This window comes from Rhizomucor pusillus, assembly GCF_041956525.1.
Source record: "Rhizomucor pusillus strain CBS 183.67 unplaced genomic scaffold VTP01scaffold_7, whole genome shotgun sequence".
Classification (NCBI taxonomy): domain Eukaryota; kingdom Fungi; phylum Mucoromycota; class Mucoromycetes; order Mucorales; family Lichtheimiaceae; genus Rhizomucor; species Rhizomucor pusillus.
In genome coordinates this window covers 52362-69931 of record NW_027192149.1, presented here as the reverse complement: position 1 = coordinate 69931, position 17570 = coordinate 52362, and the positions used below count along the sequence as shown (strand labels likewise).

At 47.2% G+C, this 17570-nt stretch overlaps 7 protein-coding genes across 7 annotated transcripts; 4 read left to right on the top strand and 3 right to left on the bottom strand.

Moving 5' to 3' along the window:
• Positions 1-50: 50 nt before the first annotated feature.
• On the bottom strand, positions 51-1017 carry VTP01DRAFT_9503 (uncharacterized protein; the record flags this gene model as incomplete). The annotated part of the gene is made up of 5 exons (XM_069388737.1): positions 51-137; positions 198-371; positions 435-770; positions 833-873; positions 936-1017. 5 exons carry the CDS (start codon positions 1015-1017, stop codon positions 51-53), a joined length of 720 nt encoding a protein of 239 aa, XP_069239923.1.
• A 339-nt stretch (positions 1018-1356) lies between these two features.
• On the bottom strand, positions 1357-2893 carry VTP01DRAFT_9502 (uncharacterized protein; the record flags this gene model as incomplete). The annotated part of the gene is made up of 3 exons (XM_069388736.1): positions 1357-2481; positions 2551-2751; positions 2828-2893. 3 exons carry the CDS (start codon positions 2891-2893, stop codon positions 1357-1359), a joined length of 1392 nt encoding a protein of 463 aa, XP_069239922.1.
• Positions 2894-3169: 276 nt separating this feature from the next.
• VTP01DRAFT_9501 (uncharacterized protein) lies at positions 3170-5240 on the bottom strand (the record flags this gene model as incomplete). The annotated part of the gene is made up of 9 exons (XM_069388735.1): positions 3170-3324; positions 3387-3557; positions 3616-4133; positions 4206-4413; positions 4472-4511; positions 4572-4706; positions 4762-4842; positions 4899-5033; positions 5100-5240. The coding sequence occupies 9 exons, from the start codon at positions 5238-5240 to the stop codon at positions 3170-3172; spliced, it is 1584 nt and encodes a 527-aa protein (XP_069239921.1).
• A 1343-nt stretch (positions 5241-6583) lies between these two features.
• Positions 6584-10263, top strand: VTP01DRAFT_9500 (uncharacterized protein; the record flags this gene model as incomplete). The annotated part of the gene is made up of 6 exons (XM_069388734.1): positions 6584-6702; positions 6935-7032; positions 7114-7253; positions 7326-7493; positions 7554-10177; positions 10245-10263. 6 exons carry the CDS (start codon positions 6584-6586, stop codon positions 10261-10263), a joined length of 3168 nt encoding a protein of 1055 aa, XP_069239920.1.
• Positions 10264-11241: 978 nt separating this feature from the next.
• Positions 11242-13753, top strand: VTP01DRAFT_9499 (uncharacterized protein; the record flags this gene model as incomplete). Its single annotated transcript, XM_069388731.1, has 9 exons — positions 11242-11361; positions 11419-11583; positions 11645-11728; positions 11792-12139; positions 12205-12294; positions 12357-12778; positions 12841-13123; positions 13186-13359; positions 13415-13753. 9 exons carry the CDS (start codon positions 11242-11244, stop codon positions 13751-13753), a joined length of 2025 nt encoding a protein of 674 aa, XP_069239919.1.
• Positions 13754-14534: 781 nt separating this feature from the next.
• On the top strand, positions 14535-15668 carry VTP01DRAFT_9498 (uncharacterized protein; the record flags this gene model as incomplete). Its single annotated transcript, XM_069388730.1, has 5 exons — positions 14535-14735; positions 14812-14872; positions 14964-15076; positions 15142-15198; positions 15261-15668. The coding sequence occupies 5 exons, from the start codon at positions 14535-14537 to the stop codon at positions 15666-15668; spliced, it is 840 nt and encodes a 279-aa protein (XP_069239918.1).
• A 218-nt stretch (positions 15669-15886) lies between these two features.
• VTP01DRAFT_9497 (uncharacterized protein) lies at positions 15887-16907 on the top strand (the record flags this gene model as incomplete). Its single annotated transcript, XM_069388729.1, has 2 exons — positions 15887-16117; positions 16176-16907. 2 exons carry the CDS (start codon positions 15887-15889, stop codon positions 16905-16907), a joined length of 963 nt encoding a protein of 320 aa, XP_069239917.1.
• Between the last annotated feature and the right edge of the window lie 663 nt (positions 16908-17570).

Sequence of the window (17570 nt, the reverse complement as noted above, 5' to 3'; positions counted from 1 at the left end):
TTCTTTCTGTTTCCTTGCTAGCTCCGTTTTTATTATTATAATTGACGGATTCAATGACCTTTTGGAATCTGTCCACTTTTTAACAACCGTTCTAAGCGTGAGATTTCGTCAAGAGATGTTGCTTGCTTGAGTGCCTCCTGCATAACCGCGTATTTAATATAAACATCGTGTATACTCTTGTGGTTTGAACACGTTACCCTAATCTTCGCTTGCTCTTCTGCCGATAACCCGCGTCCAGCTGCTCCCTTTTGGTTAGCATTGAGACCTTCTCCTACTTCAAAGGTCTTTGTCTTTGTGTCGCTTAGAGATTGGGCCAAGGCGTTGTCGCTTCCGTCCTCGGCTTGGAACAGTTCAGCCGCTGCCTGGCGCTCCTAAACAGCTCTGTATCAGCATAACAGAGAACAAACCACAGGTGTGGACATTGTTAACCAAACCTTTTGCCGAACTTTGACGTAGTCTAAAACGCGCAGCTTGGGGAGTTTGTGAATCAAGTACAGGCGATAGTGGTTCTTTTTCGCAACAGGGTTATCAATCAGACTGAGATGTGTCAGCCTTTTGCAATGTGACAGTGCTTCAAGGTCGCCAAGCTCTTGGATGGAATTGTTGGTGAGGATAAGGGTAGTAAGGTTGGGGACGTATTCGTGAATGTTGGACTCTATTCTGTTGATGCGGTTGTTTGCGAGTAGCAAGTGCTGCAGTCGTATCATGCGCGGGAAGTTGCCCAAGACGCGCAAATCGTTATTTGTAAAGTCGATCGTGTCATTTAGATCCTACAACGTTCTTTCTTTTAGCTGCTCATGGTTCTCTAAATTGCTCGTTCTTTATAGGTTACTTTTGTCACGCCCAGGTTCTCGATGGCAGGTATTTTGAGGTCTACGTGGAAGTGTCAACATCGTTCTTCGTCGATCGTTATTCAATACCGCGTCTGTACGAACCTCGAAGAACAAGCTCCCGGTCTTTTAACGGGTTCAGTCGAGAGACGGAATTGTTTATGAGATCAGAGGTTAATTTGACCATGTCGAACCGGCAATATACAGAATCCGCCTGCAACCGACAGACAGCAAAAGCAGCAGCGAAACCCAATTTGACCACCAACGACCCACCGATTGCGGAGGTAGACGAAGTGAGGAGTCGCCCTGCTAGTGGCTTGTCTGATTGGTCCATCGTAACTATCATTTACATTGCAAAAAGCAAGGTTCGAGAAAGAGAGCTTGCGGATTAATAATAACTTGCTTGCAGCGGATCATTAACCCAAAAGTCTTCTAGAGCTATCATTCTACGGGGTTTATTACGACGTTAATGTACAAGAGAGAGAGAGGTGTGTGTGATTGAGAAACAATGTGGGATATAAAGTGTCTATGAAAGCTTGCTGTATTCTGTCATGCGTTCGACTGGACCAATGGCGACAACAGCAGCCTCGCGGTCCTGAAGATACTCGCGTGCAACACGTCTCACATCCTCGACTGTGATCTTGGCGACAGTTTCTTCCACTTGCTTTGGTGACATGCGAGTGCCGGATGTCAAGAGCTGCCGTCCGATATCTTCAGCAATAGCGGTGCTGCCATCCAAGCCGAGCAATAAGCCTGCTTTGAGCTGCTGCTTGGCACGTTCGACTTCGCCTGCAGTTACGGTCGTCGCCAAACGAATCCACTCGTTGCGTGTGCATCGCAAAAGATCGTCAATTCTGTCGGTATTTTCTGTTACCAGATAGATGCCCCACAATCCAGTATCTTTGTAGGAGGTGTTGAAGGACATGAACGAGTTGGCGAGTTGTTGGCTGTTGACAATGGAGGACAGGCGAGAGTCCATGTGACCGAATGCACCCAGCGATCTATCCCAGGATCCAATAATGGATTGCAAAACCAAAAGCGAAAAGTAATCAGGAGACGTCCAGCTAGCACCTTCCACGGCAACGGCAATGTGAGCCTGGGGCGACTGATTCTGGATGCGGAACTCGGCACCGGTAAACTTTGCTTTCTTCATGGCGCTCTTGCTGGTTTGTACGCTGGCAACGGTTGGAAGAGCACCGAATTGGTCTTGTGCGAGCTGCACAAGGGCATCGTGATCTACGCTACCTGCTCCAACAAGAATCATGCGTTCGCCAGTGTAGTTGGTCTTGATGTAAGCCGAAAGGTCGTCACGCGTAAGGGTTTCAATATTCTCCTTTGGACCGAGAATAGTCAATCCGAGTGATTCGTTCTGGAAAGCGGTCGCATGCAAGTGGTCGAACACAACTTCTTCCATTTGCTTCTCGACTTCCTCTTGCTCACGCAGAATCACGTCTCGCTCACGCTCGATGGCGCCAGGATCCAGGCGTGAGTTTTGCAAAATGTCGGAAAGAATTTCGACAGCTTGCGGCACGTCGTGTTTGAATGCTTTGGCGTAGTAAACCGTTTGTTCGCGTGAAGTGTATGCGTTCAAGTGGGCGCCCATATTTTCAATCTGCAGCTCAAGGTCTCTCTGTGTACGCTTCTGAGTACCCTATATCCATGTATCAAGTCAGTCTAGCGTACGAATGAACAAGAGAAAACAATCGATCGATCACGATACCTTGAATGCCATGTGTTCCAAAAAATGTGCCGATCCATTGTTCTTTACATTTTCGGCGCGAGAGCCAGCGTCAATGTATACACCCACGGTAGCAGTTTGAGAAGCAGGGTTCTCTTCTGTGGCTACAGTGAAGCCATTAGGGAGGATCGTGGTGCGAAAAGTAGGAAGGAGATTGGTTGCGGTAGCAAGCGATCGTCCGTGCTTGACAAGCAAAATCGAAATGCAGTATCAGTCGCCACCTTCTCTCGACTATCAAGTTTCTTCAAGTAGAACGTACCAGGTTGGAATTACGCAGAAACGAGCGGGCTGCTGCCTGTCGTGAGAGTACTAGTCTTGAAGCCATGTGCTAAAGAAGAAGGTTCTTGTAAGTCGCCTCCCTCTTGTCCCTCGCTGGCAGTTTAATCTGCCGGCCCGCCACTGCGGAATCTGTCCATTGTTACTAAGCAAGCCCGCGCTCGCGATTATTGGACAAAAATCACATATGACGAAAAAACCGGACGTGAGCATTGTTTGAACACGCACGAAGAGGGCATATGCATTTTGGTCGATTCGATGTGCCCGTAAATGTTCGTGTATGCAAAGGATTTATCAATGAACTTGAGTGCTTTATTGTGCTTTATTATTCAGAGCGCATATAATCTAAGTGAGGTTCGATGCGAACGCGGATCCCACTCAAACTCTTGGATGCAGACTCGCTATCGACGAGCGATATTTTGTAACGCCGGATAAGGATTGAAAGCATCACCTTGATTTCGTGGATAGCAAACCAGCGACCTAAGATCAATACTAGTATGTAAGTAACTGCTGCTGCGATCCTATAAAATGATTTTCCATACCAGGACAGGCATGCCGACCCATGCCAAAAGCCAGATAATCTTTGCCTGCTTTCGTTACTTGCTTGTCGTGACCAACGAATCGAAAAGGTTGAAAAGTCGTCAAATCGTCCATTCCGTCCTGAGTTGCTGGATCATGGTGGACGTGCCACAGATTGATGTAGACCTCTTCTCCTGTAATTTTGTATTTCTTGAGTATTTATGTGAGATTTACGATAAATTATGTACATACCTGGCCGGATAACCACACCGTTGCTAAGAATAATGTCTTCCTTTCCCACATGCTTATGCGGATGCGTGATCTCATGGCTACTGTAACGTAATACTTCACGAATAAAGCTATCTAGCTTCACCAAATGCTTAAGCACCGCAGGAGTCATGATTTGATCGCATTCTTTCAAACCAGCGAATCCCTCTGCCTTTAGCGCTTCTTGTTGCTCTTGCAGCAATTCCGGGATATATTCCGGGTAGCGGGCTAGGAAGATCAGCATCCCCGTGAGAGATGCAGATGTCGTCAAGATAGCAACAAACATCATTCCCAGCATCCACCCTGTCAGACAATCGCATGCAGAATCAACGTCAAAGGTAGACATGTATTTATGAATGACATGCTGCATGACATCCCTCTTGGTAAGGTCTCGTTCCTTGTTGCTGTGCAAAAGGGCATATTCTTCTCGTACTTTGGGTTCAATGTGCCGCCGGATGATTTGTATATGCCTTTTCAAGCATCTGTATCGCGGAAACATGAATCTTTGATAATATCACAGAAAGGGCGCTGTTGATTAGCTTTCTATCGTCATCAACGCTTAATTGGCATCTTACCGCTTGTAGAGATTATTGTACCATGGAAATAATACACGCAGTGGACCGGGAAGCATCGTCTTGAGACCATCCTCGGCAGCGTTTTCGAACGAGTTGAGTAGTTCGGTATTGTTGCTATTCACTAGATCGGGTCCAAGCAATGTTGTCCCGGTTGCCCGCGCTACAAATTTTCTCGAAAGCGCATGCAAGTCTGGAAACTCTCTAGGACCTGAATATTGATAGAGTCGGTTAGATGAATAGATGAAAAACGGTGGAGTGTCATTTACCATCCAAGTTCCCAAAAAGCTCATCTGCTAAGATCAAGCTCTGGCCAAGGTTTCTATCGTTAGCCCTCGTGATTTAAACCCATTACTAAAGACAGTATACTTGTCTGTAAACTTGTGGTGTGTAAAACTTGAGGTTTGTGTTGATGTCATTTCGTATGATATCAAAGAACGCAGTTTCAGGAAGCCGTGCCTTTGTTTTCTTGTATGCCGATGCAAGCGGCTCTAAATCGATAAACTAAGAGAACTATGAGTCATCTTTAGGAATATCTCATCGAAAGTGACCGGCGTACCTTCTTGGCGCTTGTCACAAAGCTCATATTCGGGTTTGTAAATATTTGATCTGCATAACCTGCACCGACCACTTTGACTAGCTAATGTGACCAGATGATTAACCATGTGATTTTGAGGAATCGATAACAATGCATACCTCGCCCTGAAAATGCATTTGAAAGACGGGTCCGTGCTTTTCGGCCGTTTCTTTGCAAAATCTTGCTGTATCCTTGTAATAATCGAGAGTAGATCCGATGATCGGAAACTTGTAAGATACTATTGGCGCTTTGTCCTAAAAGAAAGGGTTAATCATTTAGCAGGACAGCCATAACGTAAGCATTCTGTAGATTATATTTACCGTTACCGATCGACGGTAAGTGCAATAGTGGCGGATGATGGCCGAAACTGTTACCGTAATGGCAGCAGCAGCCGATATACTCAAAACAGTTTTCTTGTCGAGATCCTGTTGAAGTACGGTTTGAATAGGTTGGGAAAGCATGGTTGTTGATGTGCGTTATAGTATTTTGTGAAGCTGCTGTTTATATACTGTTCGTGAGCCGATGGTCACCTTCCATCTTTGGGCAAAACTGGCCGACTTGGCATGCTCAGCATTGATCCAGGTTGAATACCTTTCTCTCAAAAGAAAAAGGTCCAACGCTTAGTTGTCCTTCTAGTCTTGTCTCTTCTGCTTACATATCTGCGGAGGGATTTGCACGTGACAGCCGTATTGCCCAGAGAAGTACCATGTTTGTATCTAAAGTAGGAGATGTAGCAATTTATTATATCATCGAGTACGTTAGCTACGCATCCAATGTAATTTAACAGGACCGTTCTTGTACTTTCTGTACCCTCAATGGATTACACATTATGAGTTTTGCACAAAGCAGTCTCCGCATGCTCAGCATCGTGAGCGAACCCGCTGACGTTAAAGAGTTCATCCGGCAAGTGTTTATGCGTCACGAATATGGTGATAACAGCAAGGCATTTTGAATAGAATAACGCACGCAACTGGTTGACTTTTTAAATTATCTGTTCGCTATTGATACCCTCATCTGCTCGCTGTTGCGCCTCGCGCAAAAGCCCTCGACTACAGTGTGGCCAAAGCCAATCTGGAAGCTACTCTAGAGATTCGGGAAAGGCCGCTGCAATCAGTTCTTCTGCATGAAGGAATGTGCTGTCCCTTGATATGGGACTGGCAAACCAAGTCTGTTTGTTTGCTTGGAATCGGATGGGCCTGTGAGTCTCCCTTTATATTTGAAAGGTCATTTTCTGAAAAGTGGGCGGCCCTGCCAAGTATCATCTAAGACACTAGTGCAGAAATGTTTTGATTATTGTAAATCCTCTACAAAGATGAATAATCTACTGGGCAAATCGAAATGTATATTACAAATGAAGTTTATACTTTTCGTTTAAGAATGATGACGACGGATCATCCCTGTACATTCGTTGAGTGAAAGGAACAGTAATAAAATTCGCTATATTGTAAACATGTCCCGTATTCGTTTCGATCAAAAGTGCACGGTGCACCAACCCAACCTGGCTTCGGGCCAAAATTTTGCTGGGCGGGCGCACACACGTCACTGCTGCTTCTTTTATGGGAGTCAAAAGTGTTCCGCCAGGATTTTTTCTTTCCTTTGCTTCAAAAGCAGCCTCTGGTGCACTTGCTATTCGCAACTCCCTTATCTGCACCTTATCTTACAACGCACGCAGTAAGTCTCCCGCCACCCAACAACCGCTTCTGTTTTTGGATCGTCGCTAATGTCCTCCATTTCTCTTTGATTACTTTTCTTTGTTTGCAAAGCCACTAGGTCCTACTAGGATATGCACCTTTGATTTCAACTAATGAATAGATCGCCAACCTCATCCGAGACCAACGACGTTAAATCGACCCAAGCGCCAGTGTTCAATTACGCAGAAGCTGCAAAGCGACCCTCCGGTTCTAAAAATGGACAACCAAATTCGTATCCTTTTTTGTGCGTCATCGACAGAAACTGCATAGAATGCAATGTTGTGTGCATGGGCTTGTGTGGGGAGAATGGAAGAGTGCAATGGTACAAGAGGAATGGAAAAGAGGATTGTTCTTTACCGTGCAGGGCTCGAGGAGACAGTTTCGGATCATATCGAAATATCCGCTTATTTCGTGTGCCTGATGTCATCTATCCATAACTCTTGTTTTTGCTGCTTACAATGTAGATCGCCATCCAAAAATTCGCCGCAATCATCAACGCCGTCGTCCAAGAATGCATTGAACGCTTCAGTACAATTGCCGAGAGCGCCACCGTCAGAGACTGGTAATGCATCATCAGCTGTAGCCACCTAGACATACGCGCACTCAATTGCATCCGGACATATGCTGATACACTTTTCATTAGTTCCGATCCAGTTTGGATCCATCAACGAACCCGCTGATACAATCAGCCAACGTTCTTCGACAAAGTCTGGCGATTTTACGACTTCAGTAAAGTCATCAGAGCTTACCTTTGGTTCCGTGCCTGCTACGGACGCATCTTCGGTAATTCAATGGCTCTAATTCCTTCTTTATGCAAGAATAATCCTTCTAACATAGCCCGTTGCTGCCTTGCAGAGTCCTTCTTGGCAACCTCCGCCGCAGCCCTCGCCTACCCAAACGCAGGGATCCCCATCTTACCATCAGAATCATGGCAACCGCCCTTACCGTCATCACCACAACTATAAGCAGCATTCCGCCCCCATGGGTATGGCTCATTCCCCTCAAAATGGTGTGCCATCTTATGTAAGTTGCAACTCGATCTGTTTGATCGCGCGTAGCAATTGAATTAAATCTTTGCAATAGTATGTACCTCAAGGTTACGATGGTCAACGCGGCTACGACCAACGTTCCTTCCAAGGCTACGATGGACAGCGACAATACTATGCTCACTATTCTGGTATGCCAGCCATGTCGTACGGCGGTATGGGAATGCCGCAAGCCGGCAACCATTCATCCCCTCAGGCTTACGTCCCTCCTGCTCGAAGCAGCAAAGCCATTCGCATCATTGACCCCGTCACAAAGGCTGAGGTGAAGGCGGATGCTCTTGCTTCTGCATCATCTGCCAGCAATTCCAAGGACAACGCTCCCAAATCCGATGACAAGAAGGAAAAGGAACATAAGCCTACTGGCTCTCCCTCTCCTGTTTCCAAGGCTATTCCCATTGTCGATCCTGCCATCAAGCAGCGTGAAGAACGCGAGAGACAAGAACGCGAGGAGGCTGAACGCAAGGCCAAGGAGGAAGCTGAACGTAAAGCTAAAGAAGAAGAAGAGCAACGTAAAGCCAAGGAGGAGGAAGAGCGTAAAGCCAAGGAGGAAGCTGAACGCAAAGCCAAGGAAGAAGAAGAGCGTAAAGCCAAGGAAGAAGCCGAACGCATAGCCAAGGAAGAAGCCGAGCGTAAGGCTGAGGAAGAAGCCGAGAAGGCCAAGGTTGAAGAGGAAGCTAGAAAGAAGGCCGAGGAAGAGCAGCGTCAGCGCGAAGAACGCGAAAAGCAGGAACGTGAAGAGGCTGAGCGTAAGGCCAAGGAAGAAGCCGACAAGGCCAAAGCTCAGGAAGAAGAAGCGGAAAAGTCTCGCAAGGCCCAAGAAGAGGCATCCAAGCCTGTTGAGGAGCCTGCAAAGGAAGAGCCTAAGCTTCAAGTCAAGACTGACATTAAGCCAGAGGAGAAATCTGAGGCAAAGTCCGAAGAAAAGGAAAACAAGCCTCCAGCTACACCTGTTCGTACCATTGATGATCCCAGCACTATCAAATATCCTCCTGAAGTCAAGGCACCTTTCGGCTCCAAGGATCCTGTTACTGGAAAGATTCAGTATGATCCCGCCTTTTTGATGCAATTCGCTCCGTTGTGCTTGGAAACTACAGAGGATTTGTCTGAATTCAGAAGCATCAGTGAAGAAGCCGAGCGTGCTGGTCGTCCTGGTATGGCCCGTCGCCAGACTTCCGAGCGTGGCCGCGGTGCACGCACACCCAGCTCTCCTATGGGTATGGGCATGTTCAAGCATGGCTCGAGAGACGGACGCATGGAGATGGGCAAATTCGCTGGTGGCCGTCCTCTCGGTCCTCGTTCCGGCAGTGGCAGCCATGGATTGCCTCCTGCTGGCGGTGCACCAGGCTCGCCTGGCGGTATGCAGCGTGAAGGATCTCACGGTGGACGCAGCCGCAGTGGCCGCGGTGGAAAAGGACGCCACCCTCCCAAAGATCAAGACAAGGAAAGGCAACAACAGGGAGGACCAACTATCCCCCCAGAGCAAGTTGCTCCCTTGGAAAAGAGCGAAAACCGATGGATACCCCTTGCTTTGCGAAAGCAGCGTGAGGAAGCTCAAAATGATGATGGTCTTTTGTCTGACGAGATAATCATGCGTAAAGTCAAGTCTCTGCTCAACAAATTGACTTGGGAGAAGTTCGACTCTATCTCGAACCAGATCTGGGAATACGCCAAACAGTCTGAAAAGGAAAAGGATGGCCGTGCATTGAAGATTGTTATCCAACTTACTTTTGAAAAAGCATGCGACGAAGCTCCATTTGCAGCTCTTTGGGCCCAGCTTTGCAGAAAGATGTACGACTCCATCACAGATGATATCAAAGATGAGAACATTTTGGATGCAAAGGGTGAACCTGTTGCTGGCGTGAACTTGTTCCGTAAATACTTGCTTAACCGCTGTCAGCATGATTTCGAGCGTGGTTGGAAGAGCCAGATCCCCAAGGTCGAGAACCAGGAAATGCTTTCCGACGAGTACTACGCAGCTGTCAAGGCTAAGCGACAAGGTCTTGGTCTTGTACAGTTCATTGGTGAACTTTTCAAACGACACATGCTTACAGACCGTATTATGCTTTCATGTCTCACGAGATTGTGTGCCGATCCCTTGGAGTGCGAGGATGAAGAAACTGAGACCATGTGTAAGCTGGTTACTACCATTGGTCGTGACCTAGATACCAGTTCCCGCAAGAACAAGGAGTGGCTGGATACCTACTTTGAACGCATGAAGGAAATGAAGAACAGCCCGAACTTGAGCAACAGAGTCAAGTTCATGATTGACGATGTATTTGACCTGCGACGGGATAAATGGGTTCCACGACGAGGCAACCAACCTGCTCCTACCACTATTGCTGAAGTGCATGAACAGGCTCAAAAGGCCAAGGAAGCTGAAGCTGCTGCTTTGAAGAGAACCACGAGCTCACGAGGTAGTCTGCCTCCTCCACCTAAAGTAGAAACACGACCTGATGGATGGTCGACGGTAGGCTCATCAAGTCCTGGTTCGGCCACTCCCAAGAAGGATCTCAGCAATTTTGGCAAGACAGATCGGTCCAAGACCCGATCTGGCGTTCTCGGCCCATCTGGCTCACCGTTTGCATCGCTTGCCCGGGCAGGTGCTAAGGACAAGGATGAAGAAGACAGCAATGCGTCTGGTGGTAGCACCAACATGTTCAGGTACGTTTTACAATGAAGAATATTTAGCCACGTATGTATGTATTTTGCTAACATTATTACAATTCAGCGCATTAAACGACGAGTGATTTTTCTCTCTTTTTATCTCTTTCAACACATGCACACACGCACACGCATACACTCTACACGACCACCACCTTTCCTCTAAAAAATAAATAATACACAAGTGTCCTTAATGAGAGACATTCTGCAAAGAATTTGAACTTGCGTGAGATTAAATAACATATAGAATTATTACCTGTTGCTCTCTCTTTCTTGTTGTAAAAAAGCCAAAATATCATTAAAGTGGGTCTCATTAGGACTCGCATTGCTGCATCAATAGTAACAACAATAATGGGAGTTTAATATGCTCTAATCCAAATGTGGATGGAAATACAGATAAGCCCTTTCATTTCTGCTACCGACGTCAGTCGCGAGGCCGCCACGAGAGGAAAGCGTACTTTGAAACGGATACATCACACATTTAATTTTAGCAAGCAGAGGAGCAGGAGGACCTTGGATGCCGCCATGCAGCTTTTGGCGGTCCGGAGATAATAACGATGACGTTTGATGATATATATATATATATATGTATGTATATATAAAATAAGCGTAAGAAGCATACAGCGGGTTGAGAGGGGAAGTGCGCTCTCTCAACATTTGAGAACATACAGAATCTGTTTGTTATCTGCCTACAGCGGATGCCGCAAGCTGGCAGCGGCGTGGATGTGCATCAATGTTGGTATGGAATGGGCTCACATGGCGCTCGCAAACGGTTTGGGCGTGCCTGAAAGTTTGTGAAACTGTCGCCTACTCGTGGTAAGATGTTGGTGCAACGTGAGAATCCCCGACCAAGGCACCAAAAGCGTTACATACACTCGCACACAGACATATTGCAACCCTTTTTCTTCTCTTTTCCCCTTCTGGCCCCACTCTCTCGCACTGTTTGCTCTCTGTTTTGCTCCTAGACATCAAGAGGTAACATAGGGGTTCAATGATTTGCCACAGGGGCCGTCTAAAAAACTTTTTTTTCCAACAAAGCAGCGTCTATAGTATTTTTTGCCGACATGACAGAGATCATCAAGGACGGCTACCTGTCCGTCAAGGAAGAAGGCCTGCGCGCCTGGATATGGTCGAAACGGTTTTGTGTGCTTCGTGATCAGGCATTAACCTTTCATCGCAACGAGGTTCGCGTGTTGCCAACTTGTCATCATTCTCCCCCGTCTAATCTTACGGTGGTATAGCAATCCGGGCAATGTGTAGCCATAATCTTTTTGAAAGAAATCTCATCGGTCGACCGAACGGACCTGAAACCTTACTGCTTTGAGATTGCAACCAAAGACAAGACATACTACATTGCATGCAAAAGCGACGAAGAATTATATTCTTGGATGGATGAAATTTACAATGTAATAACAGTACACGATAAGATATATATTTGCTGCCGAGTTGCTCACGCTGTTGCTGCAGAGATCACCGGTGGGTGCATCGGGCCCAACCAACTTTGTCCACGAAGTCCACGTCGGCTTTGATCCGGTGTCTGGCGCATTCACGGTAAGTTGCTAGGGCGGGGAGGAGTGTCTCGCTTTTGGCAATTAACTCACACCGCACATTTAGGGTTTGCCCGACCAATGGACACAACTGCTGAAAGGTTCTGCTATCACCGCAGAAGATGCAGCAAAGAACCCGCAAGCAGTTTTGGATGTACTAGAATTCTACACTGAACAGACCAAGCGGGAGAACGAAGAGTACGGCTCTTCCCACTTGATGGGTGCCGTGGAACGTTCAAGCGGCGAGCGTTGGGCTGCCATGATGCACGAGTCCAAAAAATCTGCCGCAGCTCCGTTGCCAATACCTACCCGCGCACCTCCACCACGCCCAGCTCCTCCACCGCCTAGCAATGCTCGACGCCCTGACAGAGACGTGAATGAAATGATGAACGACTTGAGCGTCGGTGGCCGCCATGTAATTTTCACTGCCAATTTATTATTTCAGTCTGTGCATATACATTGACTTCTTAATTTGAACAGGAACCCAGATCGCCGCACTCTCCGCATCTGCCAAAACCTTCAGACAGCTCCAAGGATTTCCGACCCTACGACCGAGTGCCGCCTTCTCCCGTAAAGTATCTATACATAAATGCAGCCGAGGCGTTGCTAAATCTCTTTTATTATTTTTCTAGTCATCCCGAACGCACAATACCACCAAACCATCTTATCCTCGGCCTGAACCTAGCAAGTCGCACGGCACTTCACACAGTCACCGAACACCCGTGCGCACTAGCAGCGCAACCACGTACGATGATTCTCGAGCTGCTTACGAGCGCGAGAAGGAGCGTATGCTTCGTGAACGCGAGCGCGAGCGTGAGCGGGAATTGCGCCTACGTGAACGTGAAAAGGAACGACAGCGCGAAAAGGAGCGTGAGCGTGAACGCATGCTCCGCGAGCGTGAGAAGGCTGCCCAGCAAGTATCACAGCCAAAGAAGAAGGTTGAGCAGCGTATCAGCACCATGTCTGAAGCCCAGATCATGGAAAAGTTGCGCTCTGTCGTTACCCGCGGCGATCCCAACGAACTATACAAGCGCATCAAGCGCGTAGGTCAAGGGTAACGTTGAAACAATAGCCATATACTTTAGTAGATAGAAAGAACTGACGTAATATACACAGTGCGTCTGGCTCGGTGTACGTGGCAGCCTCGCTTGCTACCAACACCAAGGTCGCTATTAAGCAGATGGATCTGGCCAACCAGCCTCGCAAGGAGTTGATTGTGAACGAAATCCTTGTTATGAAAGAGTCGCAGCACCGCAACATTGTCAACTTTTTGGACTCTTTCTTGGTAAAGAACACGGAACTCTGGGTAGTAATGGAGTACATGGAAGGAGGTGCTCTCACCGACGTCATTGATCACAATACCATGACCGAGCAGCAAATCGCCACCGTTTGTTTGGAGGTAGTTTAATGCAACAATGCGTGCGTGCACAGACGATTAACTGACTGACCGGCGTCAATTAGACAACTGCTGGTCTTCACCATTTGCATTCTCGCAGCATTATTCACAGAGATATCAAGTCGGACAATATCCTACTAAACGCCCAGGGTCACGTCAAGATCAGTGACTTTGGCTTCTGTGCCAAGTTGACCGACCAAAAGAACAAGCGTGCTACAATGGTCGGCACACCTTACTGGGTACGCATGGATTACAAAGATTTGTTAAGCATACCAAGCTGATAGCTATTTCTAGATGGCACCCGAGGTCGTGAAGCAGAAAGAGTATGGTGAAAAGGTTGATATCTGGTCGCTAGGTATCATGGCGATTGAAATGATTGAAAACGAGCCACCCTATCTGGATGAGGAACCACTCAAGGCGCTTTACCTGATTGCCACCAACGGCACGCCTACACTCAAGAACCCCGAGAAGCTCTCGCGGGAACTCAAGGGATTCCTGGCTGTATGCCTGTGCGTAGATGTTCGCTCCAGAGCCACAGCAGCGGAATTACTCGAACATGAATTCTTGAAAAAGGCTGGACCTTTGGAAATCCTGGCTCCTTTGCTCAAATTCAAAAACAAAAGCCACTCGTAAAACATACACACAAGGAAGATGATCTTCTTCTTTGTCTTTACTTGTCCTATCCCGCCTATATACAAACACAGACACTCTCGCACACGCTGCCGAAAGCGCCGTTTCCTCTTTCTCTCTCTTTCTCTCTCTCTTCACTCCCTCTTTTATCTTTGTTTTCTGTTACCTTAAAGTATTGGTACATAAAAAAGACGGTTCCTAATTTATTCATTCGTACAAGACCACCAGCAGGCGTACTGTTGCTCATTCCTTTCTTGGTTTGCGCTCCGACCGAACAAGCTTCCTCCTCTGTACATTAGGATATGATGCTGCTCTATCCAGTCTATATATAAGTCATGGCGATGGTTTGGTAGCAATTTAACGGGAAGCAAAAGACTGCATTTTGTATGAAGATCCGTTTAGCAATATCCATCAGTTGTGCATCAAAAACAGATTAAATTAAATACAGAATCTACAAATCGACGTTACTTTGTAAGGCATTCGGCGATGAGAAAGGAAGCAACAATCGCTTCAGCTGCTACCGCATGCGGGATGAAGGGAGGATCGTCAAAAGCATACTGCCAGTCAGCATTCCATATCGTTACAGTCGTACAGGAAACGATATTTGTCTAGTCTATGCTAAATGGACAGAGTGAAACCTCATAGCGATGCATGCTGAATTGGGCGAAATTCGTTTTCCGTATCTGGTTTCAGCTGAGGAGGGGAGATCCGACCAAAAAGACCAGCTGCTTGGCTGCTTTACTTACTTCGTTAGACCACACTCACTCTATCTCTCTTCAACAAAATGACGACCGCCGAGGAGAAACCCGAGAAATACGTCCGCGGCGTATCATTCGATACAATGACGGACAAGGATCATCCCAATTACTCATTTACACTTCGAGGGAAGACGTCCGGCTACAAGCGCACGCGGCGAACCCGCACGTTTATGGTAGCTACCGACCTTGCCAACTACAGCGAGTATGCTCTTAATTGGGCAAGCGAAGTATGTTTATATCAGAGGAAAAAAGAGGTTATATACATGCAATAACTCAATACGCAACACTCTTGTCGCAATGCAGGAAGTCATGGACGATGGCGATGAACTTATCGTGCTCCGTGTAGTCACCGTTGATACGACTGGTTGGTAGAACGCTGGAGGTGGTGGCGTGGCAGAGTAACAGTAATAGTAACGAGATCAAATACCTTTCTAACTGCGGATTGTACATACCAGAGAAAAAGGGCTCCAGCCTGCAATCGTTGCTTCAGCACGAGGAGAAACAATCTCGAGAGAATGCCTCGCGAGTCATGGAAAAAATCATGGCATCCAGCGGTCCAGATAAGAAAGTGAGTAGTGCGATTGGGTGGGGTGGGGATGGCACTTTTTAACAATAATGTTATCCATCTACTAGATCAGCGTCATTATCGAGTTTGTGATTGGAAAAGTACAAGAAACAATCCAGCATATGGTAATACCAGGAAGGATGAGTATTCCGGGTAAATCAATGGTATCTGATCGACTGCTACGTAGATTTCAATGTATCAGCCATCCTTGCTCATTGTCGGCACCCGTGGATTGTCAGAGTTCAAGGGCATGCTCCTCGGCAGTGTGTCCAAGTACTGTCTCCAGCATTCTCCCGTTCCAGTTACTGTAGTGCGACCAGATGATAAGATCAAAAAGTACAAGATGAAGAAGAACCGATTGAGCGGGTTAATGCGGTTCGGCAGCTACTCGAGATCCAGCACCAGCGGCGAGTCTTCCAGCGACGAAGAGTCCTCCGTAACCACGGCTTCATCTATCCAAAACCAACAGCAATCTGTTCCTACCCTAGAAAAGAGAATGAGTCGCTTATCCTTGATGGAGCGGTACGGACCTAGACGTGTACGATCGAGATCACCTTCGCCTGCACCTGCAAAAACAAACTCGGCAACCAAATGATGTGTAATTCTCGTTCTTAAATTCTCCTCATGTACACATTCAAAGAAATATCCTGTATAACCTTTTTTCTTTTTCTCCATGCTGTAATGTATGATTGTTGGAACTTTGTTACGTATTTTTAAACAAAAAAGGAAGGCTAATAGAAAGAACAACGACGATTGCATTTCAAATACTCGCAGTGAGGGTAATTTGGCAGCTCCCTTTCCTTCCCCGATTAAATGCAGCAGCTCAAGGCGACAGCGTGTCGTCTGTTCCTGATAACCTTGTTGATAGCTGTCTTTGCTCAAGCACACGATGCTCAAAAAGAAGAACAAGGACAGCTGCCGAGAATTGTTGCCATGGGCGATCTCCACGGTGATCTTGCCAACACGCTCGCCATTATGAAACACACCGGTCTTGTAGACGATCAAGGCCACTGGGCAGGTGGTAACACTATCTTTGTACAAACTGTAAGTATATTTATCCCCCACCCCAATGGTTAGATATTAGCATTGATGACAACGAAAGGGAGACGTTGTTGATCGCGGCGTGGATACCATCAAATTGTATCAGTTGTTGGATCGGCTAGAGGAGGAAGCGCGAGCTCAGGGCGGCCAAGTCGTGCGCACGCTAGGCAACCACGAAATCATGAACATGATTGGGGACTGGCGCTATGTCCACCCAGATGATATCCGGTCGTTTGGTGGGCAAGAAGCGCGTATGCATGCATTCTCAGAAGACGGATGGATCGGCAAGGTGTTGCTAGAACTCAACTTGACGGCCAAAGTCGGCAGCTCTGTGTTTTGCCACGGCGGGATCCACCCGATCTTTGCACTGGATGGAGGAGTAGACAAGATCAACGAGAATACACGTAGCACGTTGAGAGAGTATGTAAAACCGCGCGGAGACCATCGCAAGGATCCATATGGCCTGTACGGCGGACATGGACCAACTTGGTACCGCGGATATGCCATGGACAAAGAATCCGAGGTTTGCCCCTTGCTTGATCAGGCGCTCGAGCTGATAGGTGCTGATCGCATGGTCATGGGGCACACTGTCCAGCGCAACGGCCGGATAACTACACGCTGCAATGGAAAGGCAGTGCTTATCGATATCGGTATATCGCATGTCTACGGAGGCCACTTTGGTGCACTAGAAATCATCGATGATCAGGAACTCTTTGCAACCTACAAGCATGGTCGAGAACCGCTACTGCCGTCTCGTGAACCAGATCCAGTGTTCATCCACGAGGAACTTTAGAGTCCCTGCTTTTTCATCTGTCATGTATCATTCATTCCTTGCTTGTCTACAATATATCAAAGGATCTGTATCTGGAATCACGCCATAGTCAGTGCAGCTGCCGGTATATCACTGTATATACATATCAGTACAGTTTTTGGTTTGGTTCCAAGGCATCCTAAGAATGCCCCGGAATCTACATATGCAAACCTTTGATAAAAGACATTCCCAACGCAAGTGTTAAGATGTCGCCGAACCGATAAATATGGACTTAGCGACGCAGGTCTTGATAGATAGACTATGGTAAGTGTATAAAAGAGGCGACAAATTTCGAGAAACAGGTTGCATATCAACCAATCTCCTCTTCAAGCAAGTAACAATGAAGCGTTTTCTCCTCTGTGTCCTGCTAGGTTTCCTGGCCATCCTTCAATTGACCGTCGCAGTACCAGCAACAGCTCCTTCGACTGAACAAGGGCAGGGACAACAAGGACACGTTGCTGAGGAACAACAACGTTGCCCCGCCTGCCCCCCTTGCATTTGCCCCCCTTGCGTTTGCCCCCCTCGTCCCCCCGGTCCTCCTTAAGCAAAGAACGTATCCGCTGCTGTCTCGTCTTTCAAAAGTTAAGTCTCACACACTCTCTTCCTTTTTGATCCTATGGGTCTACTTCCCCCCAACTCTTCTGA